The following is a 24,263-nucleotide window of genomic DNA, read 5'->3' as shown; positions in this document are numbered from 1 at the left end:
ACCTAAGGAGTCTACCAAAGCCACATAAAATTTCATCTTTGTAAGCCAAAGACCATTCACATATTGTATCAGAGCTCAATAATATGACTGTTACAAACACAAAATGAAGGTGGAAGGAATTACCTTCTACTTAATGCTTCCAATTCGGCTCTTCTTATATCATCTTCGGGAGAAATCCCTCCATTTTGCCAGGCTTTCATACGATCTGGAAAACCACTCAGTAGTACCAATTTCTCTAAGTAGAGTTCTTCACTCTCCTGTAGATTTTCAGCCATGATTTGCTCTTTTATAATCAGTAATGGTTCAAAGAACCACTCAAACACTCGATCTTCGGGTCGATTAAGGGATGTCAGTTCAATTCCATCAGCTGTTAATTTTGGCAACCAGAAATCAGAACGATTTGGTCCAGGAAAGCTACATGTTAACATAAATCTATTTATCATAGCAAATGCAGTTATAAAAAACATCTGTACATACACAACATAAATCCTTCTGAATTGTATTTTGCAGAATGAAGAAGATTCTTCAAAATACAGTAAGCAGGTAGCCCAGTAGTGAGTACACTGTACTTCCCTGTATGATTCCACTCCTCTATGTCTGAAACTTTGACAACATCCTCATCAACTAGAGCCATTCCAATTGTTTTGTAGGATTCAAAAAGTTGATCCCATATCTGAAAATGAACTGAACATCATTCAGTATGACTTAAGTAATATTGATTAGCTAGCAAACACCACAAATCAGATATTATACCAAAAGGAGAAAGTAAAAGAACAGGCCCAACTTTCCTGCACAGTATTTAGTTCTTGTATAGTCTTCTTCAATGACTTTGTGCGCTGAGGGCCTCGCCTTTCATTACCTGGAGCTATAGAACCATCCTTTTCATCCATTATTTCCTTATTAAGTGAATACCGCCTCGAAAATCTTCCAGACAAAGCTGCAGTATTGCGGCGGTACTTGAGCCTGGCTGTCCAATGTACAAAATCATTACAACAGACAATCTTACAAATGAAAATACACAGATTTCACAGATGCATTCAAACCAAACCTATTTGATAAGATCAAAAAGGTAAACCAATGACATTGAATGGAAAAAAAAACTTTCCCAATGCTAATAAATGGAAGAAAATTCAAAATAGAAAGTACCTACGAAAGCAGGATCCTTCTCGCATGTACAAAAGGTCATTTGTATACTCATCGAATAATGCTACAGAAGATACAACATAGGCTAGTCCTAGATAAAATGAGGATTCCTGGTTCATCCACAGGATATAGTCTGTGAGACAATGGGAACAGAAAATATGTGTAGTGTATGAATTATTTTAAAATAACATAATAGTTAAAATAGAAATATTGCACTTAAATTTAGAGCAAACAAGAAGAGGTTAATACAGAGTACTAATTGGAATAATAGAATGAACAATACTCAACAATTAAAATGAATGTATACCTGGTATACAACAACTCCGGCGTAAAGGCCAAGGAACAAACTTGACATGATTGCACTTACTAATGCAACAACCACTACCAAAGGCCAAAGCAAGATAGCAAGACCTGCAAATGGCACACAAACTGTCTCCAAGAAGGGACCCTCCCTCCCTATCAGATCATGCAGTAATCTTTGCCATCCTTTATAAAGCATGTAAGGAGCTTTAAACAGTGCTATCAACGACATCATTGGCACATCCACAATGACACCAAGCAGCCCTACTAGCACACAACCTGGTAGCTGTAACAACCTTAAAGAAAATACCAAAAGCATAATCAATTAAGAAACTATTTTCTTTTAATTATATCAGTGACATAACAGAGAGAATGGTGAAAAAAATGATATAATGATCTCTCAAAATAATAAATTTGAACTCATTAAAAACATACACACAAGCACACCCACCCACATACATGTGTGCAAAGTCACACACACACGCATAAGCATACATTCAAATTTTTACACTCTGAGAAATCAGCAAAACAGAAACCCTTCTAATGTCAAATCAAAGGTGTAGTTAATGGTGATAGTAGACACAGCGACCTTGAATGCTTTGGGACACTTTGCAACTTCCCTCAGCCAAAAGTGGAGCCATAGGAGTTAGCCAACATTGCTAATCTGATAAGAATTATAAGTATACCTGTAAAATGGAATAAATCTAAGCAAGGAAAGCCTAAGCATGGAACAAAACTTGGAATCGGAGACTTGTTGTGACCTTTTCACACATCGCCCCATTGCAAACGGGGACCCCCTCTTTCCTCCTTTCTGCTTCTGTTAGTTCAGGGTTTTTGGCAGTCAAGTGGCAATTTTGAGCTTTCAATGCCCAAGTCTCATTTTTTATGTGGTCATGTTCAGATGTCTTCAATGTGCAAGCAATGTTAAATTTTGAGTTTTGAAGTCATTAGGATCATGTTGAAAAGATTTAAAATGTTAGATGGATCCTAATATTTTCTGAATGTTGAAGCTGCAACTTGCCCTAAAATGTGAGAGAAAAATATTAAAATTGTTGCAAATTGGTGTGATTTTTGTGCTAGAGCATCAAAAGTCCCTATACTATCACTTTTCCACTCCTAGGAGGTAAAATAAGCTAAAAATGCACATAGTCCCAATAGACTTCTATTTTCTACACTCAAATCTTGATGAAATGTTAAAAGTCCCGATGGAAATAGAATTTCCATTGTGCAAAATGATAAAATTTGATAAGTTTGGGCTTTTTAAGTGTGAAAATCATTAGAGTCCCGATGGAAAATGTTTTTCCACCATGCAATTAAAGCATTAAAGTGAAAAGTCCTAATGGGAGGTGTTTTTAAACTCAGTTTTAGAGATGAAAATGATGAAAGTCTCGATGGAGCATGAATTTCCACTCCATCTTGAGCAAAAAAGAGTTGATTTAATGATAAAAATGGACATAGTCCCGATGAGGTGCGTTTTTCCACTTTTGGACTTAATTTGAAAATGATTTTGTGTGTAGTCCCGATGAATTAGGAATTTCCACTCAAAGCAGTGGAAGTGTCCCGATGGAGAACATTTTTCCACCAGGCCTACAAGAGCAAAATGTATGAAGAATGTGTGTCCCGATGACCCACATTTTTCCACTCAAAGGTAAATAACCAAGTTTTATTACAAATTGAGTGTCCTAAAGAGGTTCGATTTTCCACTAAAGGGGAAATGATTGAAATGAAATGAAATGATGATAAAGTTAATGTGTCCTGATGGAGGTCGATTCTCCACTTGGGCCAAAATATGAAGAAATGATAAAGTTAATGTATCCTAATGAGGTTCGATTTTCCCTTGGAGGGTATTATGATGGATTTTGATGAGTTTTAATGGGAAATTGAGTCCCGATGAAGGGCGAATCTCCACTTCAAGGTATTTTACATGGTTTTGATCTGTAATGTCCCCTTCACAGTGATGTGCATTCAGTGGTCCATTGGCCTATTCCGGAGACCCGTAGGCTATGTGGAAAGGAGAATTAGGGTTTCCAATTTTTGTGGAGTTCTGCTCGAGCTTTTTAGGGTTTACCTGGAGGGAATTCTTCAGTTTTGTCTATGGTTTCCTTTTGGGTTTTTCATGAGCTCCAGGGTTGCATAACATGCATTTGATTCTTTGGTGAAGTGAGAACTTACTATTTTTAGTAAGTTAGGGTTTGGTTGTTTGGATGATGTTGTCTTACTGAGTTTTCCAAGCTCTTTCTCCGGGTGCGAAGATCATGTTTTTCGGAGGAGTATTTCATGACTTACTATTTTTAGTAAGTGGTGGTATTGAGAAATTTTATTTTTAACAGTTTGGACAGGGTCCTGATCCTGCAGCAGTTCAGTGGTCTTCATTGCTCAGCTTCATCTTGGATTTTGTTGATAATCAGTATTGGAGTCATAAGTGATTTAATTAAATATTATTTCCTTATCCTAAGGTTTAATATTTAATTATTTTATTACTGATTAATGATATATTGGGGACCTTAGGAAAAGACATTTATATCTCATATCAATGTTATATTTTCCTAAGTTAGGCGTTGAAATTTGAAGAATGCATTATGTTATTATTGAAGACTTAGGCAAGTTTGAACTTGTTTAAATTATTGGTAAAAATGCAACTTGGGCGCCCACCTTGGGAAATGAAACGAAATGTCATTTGGACGCCATGTGTGAGTGAAATGAAATGCAAATTGGAGGTGAATTTGAGGGCATTTACATTTGAATTTCAGAGGAAAAAACTATAAATACAGGTGCTTGGCCTCCCATTTGGATATCTTGAAAATTGCATCGTTATGCTGCCAATTTGGCAATAGAAATTTGAGCTTTGAAGTGAGCCTTCCTAGCTAAGTGCAGTTTCGTACTTGCAAGACAATACCTAGCTGATTTCCATGTTCTCTCAATGATCTTTGTGAGTTTGTTGAAGTGTGGGATTGCTGGTTCTGCTGTAGTTCAAGTTTTGGTGTGTTTTCAGGCTGCTGGGAAAGTCATGGCTGAAGCATATTTTCATTCATAAGTCTCCGTGTGACCTCCTGCTGCTGGGTATTGGCTCTTTGTTTTTCTATGTCCCAGGTGATGGTATTTGTAAGTTTTCAACGCTAATCTCTGAGTATTTATTTTTATTTTGCAAATCGAACTTTCCAGCTTTGGCGTTTCTTCGTGTGGGCATTTTGGAAGCGAGTTGAGTTGAATGGGATGTTTGGAGGTCAGTTTGCTGATTGTACTTGGTCATTAATGATATATTAGCAGTTTGGGAGTTGTTTGGGGATGTTGGTGTGAGTTGTGAGTGAGTTTTATGCATTTTAGTGTGTCTGGGTGTTGCTGGTTGTGCATTTCAGCTTGCTGTCATTAAATTACAGATTTCCAGAAGTTGGTGTTTGGGTGTGCCTTTCGTAGTGTGAGTTGGTTAGTTGATTTGAGAGTAATTTGGGGTGTTTTTAGGTGAGTTTGGAGAGAGATTTGAGCATTTCTTAGTTTCTTGAAGCTGCTGGTCTGCGTGTTATTTTATCAGCATTGGACAGCATTACTTCTCTATTCTATCTCTCTATTGTATATTGTAAGGTTAAGTAGTAGTACTACTAACAATTTCTGGATTGTAAGCATTCCCACTGGAAAGTGAAAGAGGCTGGCTTGCCGCCTATATTTTCATATTTGTTACTCACATAGTTTTAAAACTCGGCGACTCGCCTCGGACTCACCACGGACTCGCAAGTCCTTTGGCGCCGCGAGTCGACTCGCCGAGGCGAGTCCAGGCGAGTCCTTGCGAAAGACTCACGAGAAAGACTCACGCGAGTCTTTTGCTCGGACTCGCGAGTCTTTCGCAAGGACTCGCGGGCCCAGAAAAAGATGCCCGTGAAGGGTTAAAATTGCTTTTTTTTTTTCATTTTTTACTTCATTTTCAGCTTTGTTTGGTTTTAGCAGGTTTGTAGGGTTTGAAGGAGTAGAGGGAAGAAGAAAAAAACAGCAAGAGAGATCTAGGTAAGGATTTTTTCTCTTTTTTTTTTTTTTCATTTGAATCATTTCATTGTTTTGAAACTGAAAAAAATCTTGAAAAACAAGGGGATATGCTACCAAATTTTTTTCTATTTTCTTTCCTAAGTTATTTCCTCATTTTTTTTTCTTGTTTTTGAATGCTATTTTTCCCAAATGATTCATTGTCATTTTTTTTGTTGATTTTCCATAAAACCCAGCTGATTTTTTTTTTTTCATGTTAAATCAGCAATGGCAAGTTCAACTCCAAGGGCAACCCAAAGGTCAGGAAGACAAAGAGATAAAGCATGGAAATATGGGATTGCAGGAAGCAAAAAGGGGGAGGTCACTTGCACCGAATGCACAAAATGGATGACTGGTGGAATCAATAGATTAAAATACCACCTTGCACAAATACCTGGATATGGTGTGCAGGCATGCCCCAAAACAACTCCTGAAATTATTAGAGAGATGAAGGCCATTCTTGCTGAGAATGATATGCATAAGGAAGAAAGACAAAAAACAAGAGAAGCCATGGCAGCTGCAATGAATCCCACATTGTCCACTTCGGGTCCCATTGGTCACACTCAGGGTCGTCAGTCACTTTCATCTTTTGGTGACAATGAGGGTGAGGCTAGTGGCACTCCTGTTAGATCAGACCCTAATTTTTTTGTACCAGGCAATGTTCCAGGTGCACAACCTTCACTTGAAGGTACAGGATGGAATAAAGAGAAGCATGAACAAGCACGGATAGCAGCTTCAAACTTTTGGTTTTACAATAATCTATCTTTCAATGCAGCAAACAATGTGTATTGGGAAGGTTTTGCTAATGCAGTAACAGTTGCGAGTAAGGGGTTTAAGGCCCCAACAGGTCATGACTTCAGTGGGCCATTGCTAGAGAAAGCTGTGAAAAATACACAAGGTGTGGTTGATGATCAAAAAAGGTATTGGAAGAGAAAAGGATGCAACATTTTATCTCATGGATGGACAGATGGACGAAATAGGACTCTTCTCAACTTCTTGGTGGCTTCAAATGGTGCAATGGTATTCATAAAGTCTGTTGATGCCTCAAATGAAATAAAAAATGCAGAGACTTTGTGTAATCTGTTGGATGGTGTGGTTCAGGAAGTTGGAGTTGAGAATGTTGTCCAAGTTATCACGGACAACGCAGCTGCATATGTATCTGCAGGTAGAATGCTTATGGAGAGGCATCTTTCGATTACATGGAGTCCTTGTGCTGCACATTGCTTGGACTTGGTGCTAGAGGACATTGGGAAGATTGGATGGGTGAAGAAGGTGGTTGAAGATGCAAGAAGTGTCACCAAATTCATCTACAACCATACTTGGGTGCTTGCTTTGATGAGAAAACACACAAATGGCAAGGATCTTGTGCGACCTGGAGTGACACGATTTGCTAGCCACTTCATCACTTTGCAGAGCATTCTTAGTGCCATTCCTCATCTTAAGCAGATGTTTGTGTCAGATGCTTGGTTGGGGTCTGCATACTCCAAAAGACCTGAAGCAGAGAAGATTGTGAGCATTGTTTTTGATGAAGAGTTCAATAAAAGTGGAGAGGAGTTGACTGCGGTAAGAACAAACACAAAAGTAAAGTTTATACAATCTTGTCTATTTGCTGATTTTATTTTTTAGGGGTTGATTTTGTACTAATTTAAAATTTGTTTTCATTTTTTTAGGTGACAGAACCTTTGGTAAGGGTTCTTCGTATGGTGGATGGAGAGGGCATGCCAATGGGTTTCATTTATGAGGCCATGGATAGGGCCAAAGAGGCCATTTCACATTACTATCGTGGAAATACAAGAAAATGTGAAATCCTTTGGCGCATCATTGATCGTAGGTGGACAAACCAACTCCACCAGCCGATACATGCCTTCGCCTACTTTTTGAACCCGAAATTCTACTTCTCTGATTCATTTAGGGCTGATGAGGAGGTCATGGCAGGTGTTATTACATGCATTGATAAGATGACACCTGATCCTGAGTTGAGAGACAATGTTCTTGATGAGTTGGAGGTGAGATTTGACATTTGCACTTGCTCTATCTTTATTTATGAATTCGGAAATGTTCATTATTGAATTTGAGTTTGACACTTTGACTATCTATTTCTGAATTTGGAAATGTTCATTGTTCAAGATCTACAAAAGTGCAGAGGGGAGACTCTTCTCATCACAACTAGCAATTGATAGGAGAGGAAAACAACAACCAGGTAAAAAATTTAGTAACTTAGTTCAATAGTGCAAGAAAAAACCTAAAAACTTGATTGTTACATTTTTTTCTCAATTCTAATATTTCTAAATGTTTTTTGTAGATTTATGGTGGGAGAATTATGGTGCCGGCACACCTAATCTTCAAAAGATAGCTATCCGTGTTTTGTCTCAGCCATGCAGTGCTTCTGGGTGTGAACGAAATTGGAGTGTATTTGAGAGCATTCACACAAAGAAGAGAAATAGATTGTCACAAAAGCGGCTCAATGATCTAGTATTTGTTCGGTACAACCTTCGCCTTCGAGTTAGACAGGTGGAGGGTGTTTCACATGAGGCAATTGACTTGGATGAAATTGATCCATATGGTGATTGGACCATGAATGAACAAAATGATGGTGATGATGTCCTCCTTACCGAAGAAGAAATTGCAGAAATAGAGAGAGGAGCAGCACAAGATGCAGAAGGAGCAAGATTGGATGAAATGGAGGATGAAGATGAGGACGAAGATGAGGACAATGATGAGGACTTTGACTTTGAAGAAGAATCATCTCACCATTTAGATACCACAACACCCACTGCTACTACTTCTAGCTCAAGGCCTAAAAAATTGAGCTATATTAGGAAAAATACAAAGAGGAAGATGTAGTCTTCTCTTTGGTTTGTTCATTCACATTGTTGTTTTTCACATTTGGAGTTGGACTTGGACATATCATTATATGTAATTTTGTGAACATTTATATACTTATGCTGCCATTATAGATTTTAGAGTTGAAAGTTGAAACTTGAATATGCTGCAAAACTTGAATATGCTGCCATGAATGATGAAATTTCAAATATTGCGTGTTTGTAGATCATATGACATGTGTAATGTTTCAATTATGGCACTTATGTTCTCTAAATGCATTAATTTCTTTATGTTTTTTTTGTAAAACTACGGTTTTTTTTTTTGCCGAGTCTTTCGCGAGTCTTTCACGAGTCCGAGTCCGAGTCCAAATTTTTGGTTTGCCGAGTCCGAGGCGAGTCCGAGATTTTCAACTATGGTTACTCAGTCCTCCCGCTGCATAAGCGATTGAGTGATATCTATTTGTAATGGTCCTCCTACTGCATAAGCAGTTATGATCCTCCTGCTGCATAAGCGGTTGAGTTGAGCTTGTTTGGTGTGTTCAGTCCTCCCGCTGAAACATTGCGGTTGAGTGATTCATGTTTCTGGGAGTGTTGTTCCCTTGGCTGGTTTACCACCAAGTTTCTTGATTCACCCGCTGAATAAGCGGAAGGGGCTGGCTTGCTGCCCATCATTGTATTCAGCACTTCAGTAGATTATTACTAACGATCCCCTACTTCCATATGCTCTCACCATCCCAGTCTGGGCTCTCGGTGATCAAAAGGCATAGGGTTCCATTCAGTTGTTTGGATTTCATTATTCTAACCCTAACGGGTGATTGGTGTGATTGTAATCTTGCTATTAAAAAATCAAAAAAATTAAGGGGAATATTACAATCAAGTCTTATTGTCTAGATGGAGGTCGATTTTCCATTCAAGGCATAATTATCAAAATGGGACTAATTTAATTGCAAATGAAGCGTCCCAAAGACCCACAATTTTCCCCAAGAGGCTGGAAATCAGGTTTAAGTGAAATTTTTGAGGTAAAATGAACACGATTTTGATTACAAGTGTGTCCCAATGGAAATCGATCTTCCACCATTTGCATATGGTGGATAAACGAGGTGAAAATAAGGTTATGTGTTGACATCCCAATGCATATTGATTTTCCTATGTGGCTGATAAGTGCAAATTTTATCCCACATTCGCTGTGTGGTGACTTTTCAAGGTGAAATGTGAATAAATGACTCAATCCAGCAACTATTTTATTATTATTAAGTGACTGATTTGAAGTTTGGGCGGATGGAAGAGCTAGTGTGAAGCATGCCATTGCCAAGTGAAGGGTGCGATTTTGTTTGAGCCATCAATTGCCTCTCTATTGGAGGTCACTAGGGCTGAGAAAGGAGGTGCCATTGCTGATTGAAGATCTGAGACACATTTCCAGCCACCCTTCCTATACATATCATTGCTTCCAGACATCATTCCCATGCAAGATGTCATTCCCAGCTGATAATACAAGGCCAAAGATGTGACTGATATTCAGTTGATTGGGTGAAGTCGCTTCAAGTTCAAGTGTGGTGCAATGATTGTGAGGGTTTCCAGCCATTGAAGTTCAGTTTGTAGAGGTGTTTTCAGACCTTTATACTCAGAAAATCTGACTTGAGACAACATTTTGGATATCAAATTTCCCCATTTTCTGAGTTTGAGGTGTTTTCAGACTTAAATAATCAAAATCAGACTCATTCTAAGTTTGAAATTCAAGCTCTTGGAAGGCGTAATGCCTTATTTTGATTGAAATACCCGCATTTTCAGAATTTGTATCACATATTGTTTAATTTCTGATTTTAATGAGCTCACAAGTCTGAAAATCATTAGAAAATCAGAGCTTAGGGTAATTCTGAAAATTAATTATTTGAGTTATTTTACATGTTATTGACTTCCAACTTCGTACAGGTGCTATGTCTAAGGCGGGGATAGCTGTGAGAAAGACTCAATTGAAGAATGTACAAGAAGGTTACTATCCGGAGTCGCAGATATCTTCCAGATGGAAGAAAATTGGAGATACAAACATAGAGTACTTGGATAGAAAGAGGATGAAGTGGAGAATGTACGAAACAAAGAATCATCTACCCTCTCCCTTGGCGATCAATATCATGAAGAGTGGAATTTACCACACAGCTGGTTTTCCACCATCAATACAATGCAAAAAAATCATGGTTGAGGACGCCCAAGCTAAATTTGAAAAGAGATCAAAGTCATGTTTGACAGTTATCAATAACGAGTGGTTCCTTGAGACTATGCGTCACCACTCTAAGTTACCCAAGAGACTCCTATGTTCAGACTTTAAGGAGGAGTACAATGATTTGATATTTCTACTCAACGGATTCATGGGAGCACCTTAAGGGGCGCTATATGAAACATGGATGTTTTACTTTATTGAAGATATAGCGGATGGAGTAGTGATGATCAATTGGGCAAAGATTATAAGTGACAACCTAGACATCCAATTGAGGAGTTTGGAAAGAATGAGGACTTTCTACATGACTTCCTACCTAGTCTACACGCTAGCAAGGCAAATAGTTTACAAAGGATTGATATGCAAGGGTGAAGTTGGAAACAGGCCTAGACAATACAAGATGTACGAGTGCTATCCACAACTCCACTTGCATGAGATTGATCAATATAGAAGGGTGAACGATGCTTTCACCATGTACATCACAAGATTGCTGCAAGGCGGAATACATAAACGATTGTCTAAGGAGGCAATGTCACTCATTGAGAAGTATGGATCATGGTATATTCAGTTTCCTACCTTCACATACCTAAGGATTCAGGGATTCACTTCAAAACCATACAAGCTTCTTAGGTATCCAACAGATAAGATGGTGTTACTTGAGGTAGTGTGGCAGCTATCAAAGTTTGATTGCATCCAGAAGGCGAACCACAGGCAAGGGATCACTTTTCCCATCATGCTTGGGAAAATGATGGAGATATGCCCCACCGCAACAGCAGCAGAGACAGTAAATGAAGAATTGGATTTTCTTTCATCTTGGAATTTATAGAGCCAAGGATCGATTTGATCCATTTTAGAGAATTTTAACAACTAAGGGAGGAAAGTTTACACACAGGATTGACATCGAGGATTATTAGGCTAATCTTATGGACGAGCTCAAAGTTAGAAGGAAGATGTGATCTCGGATGTCAATGGATTTCATGAGGAAGTGTAACTTCTTCTTTATTCGAGACCAGGTGAAAGATGATGGAGATCATATTCATCCACAATATGCAAAGCAAAGGGACAAGCCTATTCCATTGCCTAATTGGTCACAACTTGAGTTGGTAGATTTGGGCATTTCAATAAGAGATGTGAGTGATTGCTCCAGAGAATGGGTGGACAAGCAGATTAATGAGTTGAGAAAACAAAAGATCACCCTAACCTATGAGAAGATGAGAAATGAGGAGTCCTCTCTCAATGATGATGAAAACAATAAGCAATGTTAGAATGCATAATGACGAGGAGAGTCAGGCTCCTAAAAAGAGGAAAGGTATGCCTAGAGGATCACAAACAAAACACAAGGAGATTGTTAGTCAAGAGTCAAGGCATAAGAAGCATAAGTCTAACACTCCTCAATCTACCATGAGTTCTTATGTGAAGGAAAGTGATATGACAAAGAAGAACAGTGAGTCTAAACAGGTTTTCAACACGGAAATCCTACCAAAGAATGATCAGGATGTACATGCATCAACACAATCCACACCACATGAAAATGATGAAATGCAGCTAGGATCTCCCAAAATTCAGCTTGAGGTCCTGTTGATGTGTTTTTTATGCACATGCGAACACAGAATAAAATACCTAAAGGTACCTTATCCTCTCTTGAGCAAAGTTTCTCGACTGCTGAAGATCTCGCCGAAGGATCAGTCGAGCAACTCCAAGGTTCTTGTATGTAGGTTTTCTACTCGTGGATAAGCTCTCTGTGGTACGATGTGATTTTGCTGGAATCACAAGGGGACTTACACTTGATGATTGAACGTCTGATTTGCTTTGAATATTGCTAGAACACAAGATTTCACTAGTCTAGATTTTGAAAAAAAAAAGGAAAAGAATGAGGGCAAGGAAAGGATTTAATTCGGACACTAAGAATGTAGGAGCAATGAATAATCTTTGATGAAATTCTAACTAAGTCTTGTTTTGACATCCCAAGATCATCTCCACAAGGTTAGTGTGATCTTCGGAGGAAAACTTTATGATGTTCAGATCATCGCTACAAGCATAGACACCATCAGGCTGATGCATATCAATGAAGAAGCGACAATTGAAGTTAAGCTTAAACTGAATGATTCCAGTTGACTACACAAGGCAAATCTGCAATCAACAAACTGCTAGTAGTATGGATATACGAATTTCACCATCAATCAAACACATTTCTTCCACTCATCTAATAACATGAAATCAAATCTGAGAAGTATAGAGACCATGCAAATTGTTGAATCGACCCATAGATTTCACCATTTCTTCAATGAAGTTTCACAAGCCTTTTACAACAACATTTTGGCAACAATCTTTGCCTTCTCTTTCTATTCTACTCTAATTGCTATTCTATCAATTGACTATTCACTATTTCTAACTATTCACCTTCTAACTACTGACTAACTATCATCCTTTACAAATGAGGAGCCAGGGCTTATATAGCGCCCTCAATACAATTCAATGGCTTAGATCAATTTGAGATCAATGGCTGAGATTTTACAACGAAAACCCTAATTAGGGTTAGTTACAACAAACTTAATTCTAACCAATGAAATAATTGCATTATTTGGACACATGTCTTCTTTGGAATATTCGACCAATGGATAGCCGGGGTAGGTACATTGAAATTAGTGCCATCTTTGATGAGTCAGGTACATTGAATCTGGACATGCTGAAGTGGACCAACCCGACTGGAGGAGTGATGACTGGGATGCCACCTTGTCTTTCCTTCAAATGTTGGACTGGAAGAGGTCGTCCTTGATGAGGCTGGGCTGGAGAAGGTCGTCCTTGTTGATGCTGGGCTGGAGAAGGTCGTCCTTGTCCTGGCCTGGTCTTCTTTCATCTGCCAAAACAAACCAAAAGATGATTAAGGACACATGATAAATTCATTTCAACATAGCATTTTCAACTTAAATCATCAACAAAAAGATATTAACATGAAACTTGCCCAAGATTTTCTCCAGGAACAGACCCTATAAGAATTTCGCCCTGGACCCTTTGGAAGGGTCAGGAGCGAAATTCCAACTTTAGCTCAAAATTCACATTTTTGAAGGTCTCCAGGAATAGACCCTATAAGAATTTCGCCCTGGACCCTTTGGAAGGGTCAGGAGCGAAATTCCAACTTTAGCTCAAAATTCACATTTTGGAAGGTCAAACATTTTTCCAAGGCATTCCAAATAGCTTTTCTCACCCTAGTCTAGGCCTGACTTAGCACAAAATTTGGAGAAAAGGATGGTTTTAGTGTTTTTCGCTCTGGACCCTTTGGAAGGGTCAGGAGCGAATTTCTTGTTTGTAGCTCATTTTTTTCATCATTTCGACTTCAATCCACCTCACAAGGCAAGGAAACACTTCTCTTCTCTCATCCAACCCAAGTTTATCTTTATTTTGCAAGGCAAAATAGGTGATTGAAGGATTTTCGCCCTGGACCCTTTGGAAGGGTCGGGAGCGAATTTCCTCTTCTAGCCTAAAATCATCACTTCTGGAGACAACCATCGACTTAAGGGCAATCACAAGGGCATCTTTTACCTTGGTCTAGGCATAGCTTAGCATAAATTTGAAAGGAATAGATTTTAGGATTTTCGCTCTGGACCCTTTGGAAGGGTCAGGAGCGAAAATCTCATTCTTGATCCAAAATCATCATTCTTTCAACTTGAAACTTCTTTGCAAGGTAGAATGCCATCCTTCATTGCCCTAGGAACAAGGTTTCATGTCCAAGAAAGGTCAAAAAGTAGGCTTATAAGGAATTTCGCTCTAGACCCTTTGGAAGGGTCAGGAGCGAAATTTCCTTTCCTGGCTAAAATCCTTCATTTTCACAACTTCCAAACACTCTCAAAGGCAAGATCATGTCCATTTCCCCTTTCAACATGCTTTGGACATCACAATTTGGTCAAATAGGGAAGGAAATGAGGTCTAGGAGGATTTTCGCTCTAGACCCTTTGGAAGGGTCAGGAGCGAAAATCATGATTTGGGCTTGATTCTTCCTTTTTCCAACTCAAAATCACCTCAAGAGGTAACTAAACATCATCCTTCACCCAAGGGATAAGGTCTTAAGCCAAAACAAGGTCAAAAGAATGGGCTTGCAAGGAATTTCGCTCTGGACCCTTTGGAAGGGTCAGGAGCGAAATTCACCTTCTTGGCTAGAATCCTTCATTTTTTCAAGGCTTTCAAACATTTCCAACGTCCAAACATGTCTACTCTTCCCTTCAAAATGCCTTGCAAATCAAAATTTGGTCAAATAAGGCAAGAAATGAGTCTTAGGTTGATTTTCGCTCTGGACCCTTTGGCAGGGTCAAGAGCGAAAATCTTGATTTAGGCTTTAATTGCTCATTTTTCAAACTTCAATCTTCTCCTGGAGGCAAATATAGATTGTTTTCCACTTGAGGAACCAGGTTTTAAGCCCATTCAAGGTAGCAAATGAGGATTATAGTGAATTTCGCTCTGGACCCTTTGGAAGGGTCAGGAGCGAAATTCCTAACCTTGGCCAAAATACTTCACATTTCTACGTTCCATCACCTCAAAAGGCAGAGACATGTTATTTCCTTCCCAAATTCGCCCATGGAACAAGGTTGGTATCCAAAACAAGGGAGCAAATGAGGCTTATGAAGAATTTCGCTCTGGACCCTTTGGAAGGGTCAGGAGCGAAATTCCTATTTTTGGACAAGATCCTCACTTTTCAAAACACTTCTCAAGGCAAGAACACATCAAGACTCACACACAATGCCTAATAAACCAACGCCCATCCAAAACAAGGAAGGAAAATGAGGGTTATAAGGATTTTCACTCTGGACCCTTTGGAAGGGTTAGGAGCGAAATTCCTCTCCTAGGCTAGAATCCATCATCCCAAGGTCTAAAATCTCTTCTCCAAGGCAAAGTTGCATCAAACCTTCTCAATTATGCTTCAAAAGTCTATAGACTTGGTCAAGCTAAGGAGAAAAATAGAGGAAATATGAATTTCGCTCTAGACCCTTTGGAAGGGTCAGGAGCGAAATTCACCTTAGGCCATGATCCTGACTTCATTCTTTCGCATTTCTTCATTCAAACAAGTGCTTTTGCCTTCATTAAAGCCTAGGAATGCGTTAGTTCTAGGTTTTGGTCAAAGTAGAATGTCTTATGGAGAATTTCGCTCTGGACCCTTTGGAAGGGTCAGGAGCGAAATTCGCTTTGAACCCTTTGGAAGGGTCAGGAGCGAAATTTGACATTTTGAACTCTCCGTCAGGATCATTTTATGGAATATAACATTTAAGTATAAGTCACTTATATTTTAAGTTATATTCCATATATACTTTCAGGATGTTTGAGAGTAGTTTCGGACCTCCAGGAGTTATATTGCAAAATCTGGTTTTTGGAGGATTCTTCAGTTTTCTAGACTTAGTCAAATTTCAGGATCAGGACATTCCAGACTTAGCCAAATTTCAGGATCAGGGCATTCTAGACTTAGCCAAATTTCAGGGCATTTGAAGATCAGGATGACATTCCAGACTTCATCACTCACCAACTCGACCTAACTCAGACCTTCAAGGATGATACTCACTCACCAAGCAAGACACAATTAGCAACAAGAGCAAAACCAGGCCCTAAGGAAGACTCTCAAAGAAACCCTAATTTTGGGGCCCTGTGGACTCACCCTGGCTCAAGCAAAGCCTGCAATCCAACGATCCCCTCGACAACACTCATCCCGCAAAGGCTAATAGACAAAACCCTAAAAGACCTAGAAAACAAACCCTAGAAAGCAAAAAGCAGGGGTCCCCATTTGCAATGGGGCGATGTGTGAATACGTCACAACAGGTCCATTTGGGCAACGATGTAGTGGATTTGACTAAGGAGAAAGCTGATGATGAGGTCATTTCAGCCTTGAGACGACTTCATGAAGATCATCAACTCAAAGATGGGATGGAATTCTCCACAGTTCCCAATTGGTTGTTGAGTAGCAGGGAGAAGAAGAAAGTGATAGAGGCACAGCCCATTGAAGATATTGATGACTTCCTAGCCCGGATTGGCAAGAATAAAGAGAAGAAAAAGGCGAAAAAGTTCTCTAAGATCATTAGAGATGATACAGGAGCATGCATTGCACAAGTGGTTGTCTCTAATGGTGATAAGACTAGAGATGCGATCACTCCTTTGGATTATCAAGTCACCACAATTGACCTTGGACCTACTACAAAGCAGGAGTTCAAGAGCTGAATGATACCGCTAAGGCAATTGAGGCATGAATGGATAGAGTTGTAGAAAAGAAAGAGATGCTAGAAATTAAAAACAAGAGACTCAAGGAATATATTGAAGGGTTGAATTCCTTATGGCGTGAGGATCCTACCTTTGTCTCACCTATTGCTATTGCTCATGGATCACCCTTTGATCATGAGGCAATATGGAATATACATATCAAGAGGTTGGTAAATGGATAGAAGATGTTTCAAGGCAAGCGGATGATTTCCTAGCTTAGTTCGTCCAAGCATATGATAAGACTACGATGCTCATATTCAAGATGCAATACTTGGAGGGAGTGTGGGAAGATTTCCAACCGGTGCAAGAAAAGACTATGCCTTGCCTCAGGGTGTTGAAGCAAATTCCTACTTCTACATTGATCTAGGAGGGAGTTGTTCAAGAAGGTAATGTGTATTATTTCCATGGATGGTATTGTTCTTTGGCCATGAGGAAGTTAGTGTTTGATCATGCAAAGCAAGAGTGCATGGAGATATACGAATCAATTCAAGAGATACAATCCAAGATCCTCGCACCTATTGAAGAGTTATTGGGACAAGATGTCCACACTTCCAGCAATCTGAATTTGGAAAAACCGAAGGAGAAAATGAAGTTTATTTACTTCAAACAATTGGAATCCGTCAAGAAGAATAAGCTAAATGATTTGGTTTCTCTCATGATTCACATCAACAACTTGCAGAATTTATGCAGGATTGGGAGAGCATTTTCGATGCTTGCTCAGATGCCTTGGATGTGATCGATTTGCAACAGGTCTACCAAATGTTACGATGGAGGAACTCAACTCAGTCTTGGCTAGATTCGTTGAGAATGCAGTTAGAGAGAGGGATGCAAGCCGGAATCTTCTAGAAGATTCTCTACTTGATGACTAAGTGTCATCCCATTGGACCCCATTTTTTATTCCACTTTTTTATGTAAACCCTAATTAGGGCAATGTTGGCATGATCTTGGCCCTTGATTCTAAATGAATCTTAGCCACTCATTTCAGTTGGAGACTCTATATAAACCCCTTTGCCTCTCATTTGTAAGGGAGAGATTTTTGAGAATTGTCGCCTATAAGCTGTTAGATTGAATTTAATCTAAGTTACCGGTTTGGGTTCGGATTCAGCAAAAAAAAAAAAAAAATTCCTGGGTATGGGTACGGGTTCGTCCGTACATACATACATATATATATACATTATATATTTTAATTATATATATATGTTCAATATATACAATCCATACAAAAATAAAATATACAATGTGACTTTCCATACATAAATGATAAATCCATAATTGCCAATGCCAATAAATATTCATATATCGCAAATGTAATCAGTAAACTAATAACTAAAGTCTAATATCATATTCATAATTTGCAAAAAAGATAATATTCAAGTTTCAAGTCTTTTTTAAAAAGTCGTAAAGGGGCGAATTAGGGTTTTATTATTAAAAAACTATTTTAAAAAGTCCTTTTTTATTTTTTTTTGATACGTGGGCCTCGTTTTTGGGAACCCACGGGCCTGGGTTCACGCAGGTCCTCCTAGGTTCGACCTGGGTTCCACCTAGGTCCTTCCCAAGTGGTCGGGGACCCTGGTCCCACAGGGAACTTGGCCACCTAGGAAGGACCCAGGTTGAACCCGAGCCGAACCAAGACCGGGACCCAGGCCAAAAGGGGAAGAACCGGTAACTTAGAATTTAATCATTGAAACTTGGTGATTTTATTGAGATTTTGAAGTATTGTGTGGTTGTCATACCTCCAAATTTATATTAGAATTTGTTTCAAGTATTTTTTTAGTTGAATGAAAGAAATTGTTGAGTGCATTCATATGAAATTCATTTTATCCATACCACTAGCTTCTTGTTGATTGTAAGTTTGCCTTGTGTGGTCAACTGGAATCGAATTTGAAGTTAACTTCAAATTGTGCTTGCTCCTTGATATGCATCGCATTGATGGTGTTAGTGTTGTTAGTATGAATTTGAACATCTATTAATTACCTTAGATGATTGCACTAAGCTTTTGTTGAGTTGGTCTTTGATGACAAAGCCTAGCCTAGTTGAATTTCATTTAATCATTTGCTATCTCTTGCATTCTAGGTTTAAGATAGGATTAGATTAGAACACCTAAACCCTTCCTCTTTTGCATTTTATTTGGAAATCTTTGTTAGAAGTAGATTGAGAGCTCATATTGCAATATCTTAAGTCATTTGAAACTATTCGCAAACCTACTCCATTCATGATAAGTTCAAGTCTTCAATAACAATTACATAAGTCCCTTTGTGCATACAACAAAATCACATTCGCCATTGAGTTACCCACATGTCAAGAATTGATATTAGAAACCTTAGAATCGTCATAGTTGATCAAATATTTAGCATCTAAGGTGATTTTGTTCAAAAGGGTGTAAAATACTTTGGTATTTTATTCTGAGTTAGAGGTGCCTAAAAAAACACATCAAGAAGACTCAAAAGTTCTAACAAGTTACAAGAAACTATGCAGTACATCTCTAAAGAATCAGCATAGAAAATTGTTTTGTTTCTGAAAGAGTTGTTCCTGTTGACATGTTTTTTATGACGACGTCTAACACAAAATAAAGTTACCAATGGTCACTTCACTCTCTCTTGATCAAAGTTTAACCGTATGCTAAGATTGCGGAAAGTTCAAACGGCTAACTCCAAGGTTCCTTCATGCAACGGATGTGACTCAGTTGGCGGATGTGATTGCTAGTAATCCAAGGGGCCTTACGTTTGGATCGTTCTTTCACTTCTTCACTGTGGCTGGAACTTCATCATTGGATAAGGCAATTTTGTGATGTTGTTGCTTCAAATGGACTAAAATGAACTAAAAATAAAGGGGAAAGGGTTAGAAGGATCTAAATCTATTCCTAAGGGCAATGATATCAACAGTTAATGCTTTGGTGGACAAATTCCAAATAAACCAAGCTCTGCTTTGCTAAGATTAACTACAACTCCGCAAGAACTGGTGCAATCTTCTGAGGATGTTGAAGGATATTCACATTGAGAAAGTGCACTTGAATACCCAACACAGCACAATCCAAGCAACTATCACAATCGAACTTAGCACAAATTTGGGGTTCAGGCTAACTTTACACTGCAACTTACAATCAACAAGATGCAAAAAGTATGAACCATGGAAATTCATCAAACACCATTACATTCTCTATTGAAATCAAAGCACTTTATGTAACAACTGAGAAAAATAAAATTCTACTCTAAGTGAGGAAGGTGAAACCATGCAAGCTTTGAAAAGATAACTTAAGTGGACACCATCAGAGAACAATGTTTTACTGTTATTATCTCAAAACTTATCGCAACAATTTCATACAAGTCCCCCTCGTACAAATTAGGGTTTTCCATAAAAGATTCTCCACTCAAGATGCAACAAGGTGGGAATCAGCAATTAATACCCATGAAACCCATATACAATCAATTCGAATAAGTCCAAAAATGCCATCCATTCATGCATTAAATGCACCCCATTACATTAAATTTGTCCAACATACAATGGATATTCCCCATACAGAAATAAATGCCCATCATTCCTTCGTGTGATGGCGAGATGCGGAAGGAATTTGTCATAAAACCATAAATATGGCGGTTGCATTCAAAAGATTATTCATGCACTCAACATGCACTAACCGGGTCGCCACTTAGTCAAAATATTCCAACAATAAATGCGTCGCCACTATGCCTTCACGTGACGGCTCCATGCAAAAGATGCTTCATTGACTCAACATGCACTAACCCAACTGCCACTTGGCGAGAAACCCCTGGAGAGAGAAAACTTTATCTGGTAAGAATTTTCCTAAGATTTTGAATTTTCCTTGCCTTGGAGACGATTTTTCATCAATTCTGCACATTTCCTATTTTTTCAAATTAGGGTTCCACGGTCCAGGAGAGAAAAAATTCCCTCACGACTCCAAATCTATCATCATTTTGAAATTTGGATGATTTTTGATGCCCGAAAATGGATTTTTCTAAATTTCTCCCAGGTGGAAATTCCTTGTTCAATTCATCCTTGATTTCTTCCTTGCCTTAGAAATTGTTTTTTTTACCTTCAATTTATCCTGGCGTGGAATCCATGTTGTGAAGGAATTCTCCTTTGGAAAGAAATTTGTTCCTTACCCCTGAGGAAGAAAATTCTTCATGCCTTAACTAGTTTTCATGATTTTCAAGAACTATGTCCTAAAGGAAGGACTTTCCATCACTTAGCCAAATTTTCACCTTTTCCAAGAATTTGTCCTGAAGGAAGAAATTTCCAACACTTGTCAATTTTTATCTTTCCTGGAATTGTGTCATGAAGGAAGAAATTTCCATCACTTAGTCAATTTTTCACTTTCTCGTGAAGGAAGGAATTTCCATCACTTAGTCAATTTTTTCACTTTCCTGGAATTTCTTCTTCTTGGGCGCAATTCTTCCCTGAGGTAGGAATTTTTTGAATTTTGAACCTTTTTTCCTGAACCTTGATTTTTACGTCTTGCTTCCAACCTTGGGCACATTTTGGAACAGGAGAAGAAATTCTAGAAATTTGCTCCTTGAGGAAGGAATTTTTTGTGCTCTTTGAATTCATCATATTCGCAAGGAGCTTTTCGACCAATTTTCACATCTCCTATTTTTTAGGAACTTTCCTAAAATTTAGGACCCGGGTCCAGGAGAGAGAGAATTCCCTCATGAGTCCAAATCTGCGAAAATCTTCGAATTTTGACAAGATTTGGTGTCTAAAAATAGGATTTTTCAAAATTATTCCCGAGGGGATTTCCTGCATTTCCATCCCTTTTTGACCTTTGGATTTTCATGCCTTAGAGAAATTTTCAATTTTCCAACTTAGGCTTGGAATTCATCATTTCCAAGCATTGGAAGAATTTTCAATTTTCCTAACTGGGTATAGAATTTTGACTTTGATGGATGAAATTCTTGCTCTCCATGGATACCTATGTTTGGTGCCCTCTTGACACTTTGGGCGGTATTCTGCATTGAGGGAGGAATTCATGATGTTTAACTTTCTCCTTCATTACCTCCCTTTGGCGCCTCCTTCCCTAGGGCGCTATTTCCCTTTGGTCAAGGAATTCAATGACTTCCAAATTTTCCTTCCTACTTGATTTTTGGCGCCCTCCAAAGTGCTAGGGCAGAATTTTACCTAGGCCAAGGAATTCACAATTTTTCTATCCCTCCATGCATACTACAATTTGGCGCCCCTTCTACTTCATGGGCGCTATTTTCCAAGGAGTAATTTCTCCTTTTCTTCATCATTCCAAGAGCATTCCATTTGTGCGCCTTACCCTGGCTTGGGGTAGATTTTGACAAGGAGGAATTCATGATTTTTCGTCTCTCCATGCATTCTTCATTTTGGTGCCTCTCCTAGGCCTAGGGTGGAATTTTGCCTTAGTCTTCAAATCTTGCACTTCTTCCATTTCTCCATGGGGATGTGAATTTAGTGCCCTTCCTTGTCTTAGGGCGGAATTTTCACCTGAGGAAGGAATTTCACTTGTTTTTGGACTCTCCATGACTTACTGATTTTAGCACCCTCCCTTGTCTTAGGACGGAATTTTGCTAGGAGGAAGGAATTCAATGCATTTTGAACTTTCTATGACCCCTCACTTTTGGCACCTTCTTCTTGATTTGGGCGCTGGATTGCCTGAGGGAAGGAAATTTTTCTTTCTTCCTTTCCTGCTGCCAGACTCCTTCATTCGGATGTCAGATTGACTTACTGAAGGATTTTATGTTGCTTTCCAGACTTGGATGATTTTTTGAGCTTTCCACTTCACGACTTGATGCCAACACTTAGCCATTTTTTACTGATTCTATCTACTTTTCAAACCTTCCGGATTTAGAAATAGTCGTGAATGCTTGATCTTCATCGCTTGCCTGAATAGTCATGTCAAAAATAATCTTTCCAACAATAGAAACTTTTCAAAATGTCAGCGTTAGACCCTAAAACATGACACATAATTACTTACTATAAATAGAAACTAACTAAAAATAGAAAATACTAAAGATAGTAAGTTTGATTTTTGGCAAAATGAAGACATTCTGGGACTCAGTAAAATCCCTAAAAAATAGGAACTTTCTAAAAATAGAAAGTTGCTTCGTTTTGGCTCAAATTTTACTGGGAGGTTCCTTGAGGGGTCTTGATTCCAGTGATATGTTCAGTTTTTCCAAAACCCTAACAAAAACCCCTAAAATCTAGGACTAAAGACAGAAACCCTAAAATTGATGAAACAAGCCCTAGACTTCACCAAATTCACTCAAACGAAAAGCAGACTTAATCAATATGACCCCCAAACACTTGCAAAGTAGAGAGACTGACGAGACAGTTGTGAAAAGATCCAAAAAACAAAGCCAAAAGATCGGAAGGGCCTAAAAAGTAAGGGGTCCCCATTTGCAATGGGGAGATGTGTGAAAACGTCACAACTATTCCCATAGTTAAATTACTACAAGAAAAACATGTTTTTGTTAACCTTATTTCTTTCTTAGATTTACAAGTTGACTCCAACATAGGCAAAATAGGATGGGTTTGATGTTTTAAGAATCTATAAATTTTGGTTTCTTAAATGTTGCGAATATCTGTTAGCGGTTTCCTATATTGTTTTTTTCCTATAACAAAATTCAACTCATGGGACCTTTTCTTGTTTGCAAAAGGTTTTCTGAATTGCATGGGTTGTAGAATATGTGGTCTCCTCTTCATTGAAAGTGATGGGAGATCCCTGCAAGTTGGGCAAGGAAGCAATTTTTTACCTTATCCTACATATTTTTTAAAATTTTCAATATTCATTATGTTGTCAAAGGGTATGCAATATAAGTGACCCTCATTCCACACTCAATCATAGCCTTCCAGGATTGAATTTTTGTTTAAAAATTGTTCCTATTGTGTTTTCCAATAAACTCATAGTTGTGTTGTTTCTTATGTTGGGATACAAAGATTGTTAAGTTACGTTATTCTCTAAGAGTCTTGTAAGACTTGGTAGCTAGGAGACCTAATCTCTTATGTAGAGGCATCTTGACTCATCAGCAAACTCCATCCACCAAACATAGGGGAGGCTCATTCTATCTATGGATTTATCAAAGAATAACCCATTCTTTGTGATAATTTTCTAATTTGCAAGAGATGATTTAAACACAATAATTGTTTCTATCAAAGTCTCAAAAACTCACAAACTTGTGAGTTGTTTGAGGGAATAAGTTAGTCACCCTCAAAATAACATCCTACAAAGGCCAAGCCCATGTGTTTTTATCGATGTTCCAAAACTCACCAAGTACTCATGAGTTGTTTGAGAGGACAAGTTACTAGCCTAGTGCTTGGCTCCACATAGAAAACACATCTGAACACATCACAAATTCTACTACAAATGCACCAAAAACATTTTGTAAACATTGAAAACATAAATCCTTGGTCTAATCTAATGTCCCCATTTTTAGCAAAAGTGATTTGTGAACAATTAGCCTAGCTTCCAAATTCTTTCTAAGGCTAATTGGTGAACAAGTGATATTTTGGTTTTGGCCATTCCTTAATGGCTTTAATCTTCTCTTCATCTACACTTACTCCTT

At 38.5% G+C, this 24,263-nt stretch overlaps 1 protein-coding gene across 2 annotated transcripts in view; it reads right to left on the bottom strand.

Annotated features, from left to right (window-relative positions):
- Positions 1-24,263, bottom strand: part of LOC131029885 (uncharacterized membrane protein At3g27390) — a 74,752-nt gene that overhangs the window by 7,871 nt on the left and 42,618 nt on the right. The window contains exons 5-9 of one of the 2 annotated variants that reach the window (XM_057960541.2): positions 1,451-1,739; positions 1,151-1,253; positions 792-967; positions 478-676; positions 124-367 (exon numbers count right to left, since the gene is read on the bottom strand). In XM_057960541.2, the coding sequence (XP_057816524.1) occupies positions 124-367; positions 478-676; positions 792-967; positions 1,151-1,253; positions 1,451-1,739 (1,011 nt within the window). Of the gene's footprint in view, positions 1-123; positions 368-477; positions 677-791; positions 968-1,146; positions 1,254-1,450; positions 1,740-24,263 lie in introns of both variants that reach the window. The other variant, XM_057960540.2, reaches the window with a different exon arrangement.

Source organism: Cryptomeria japonica, chromosome 3, assembly GCF_030272615.1.
Source record: "Cryptomeria japonica chromosome 3, Sugi_1.0, whole genome shotgun sequence".
NCBI classification, from domain to species: Eukaryota; Viridiplantae; Streptophyta; class Pinopsida; order Cupressales; family Cupressaceae; genus Cryptomeria; species Cryptomeria japonica.
The sequence above is the reverse complement of the archived record's forward strand: the minus strand, read 5'-3'. Positions and strand labels throughout refer to the sequence as shown.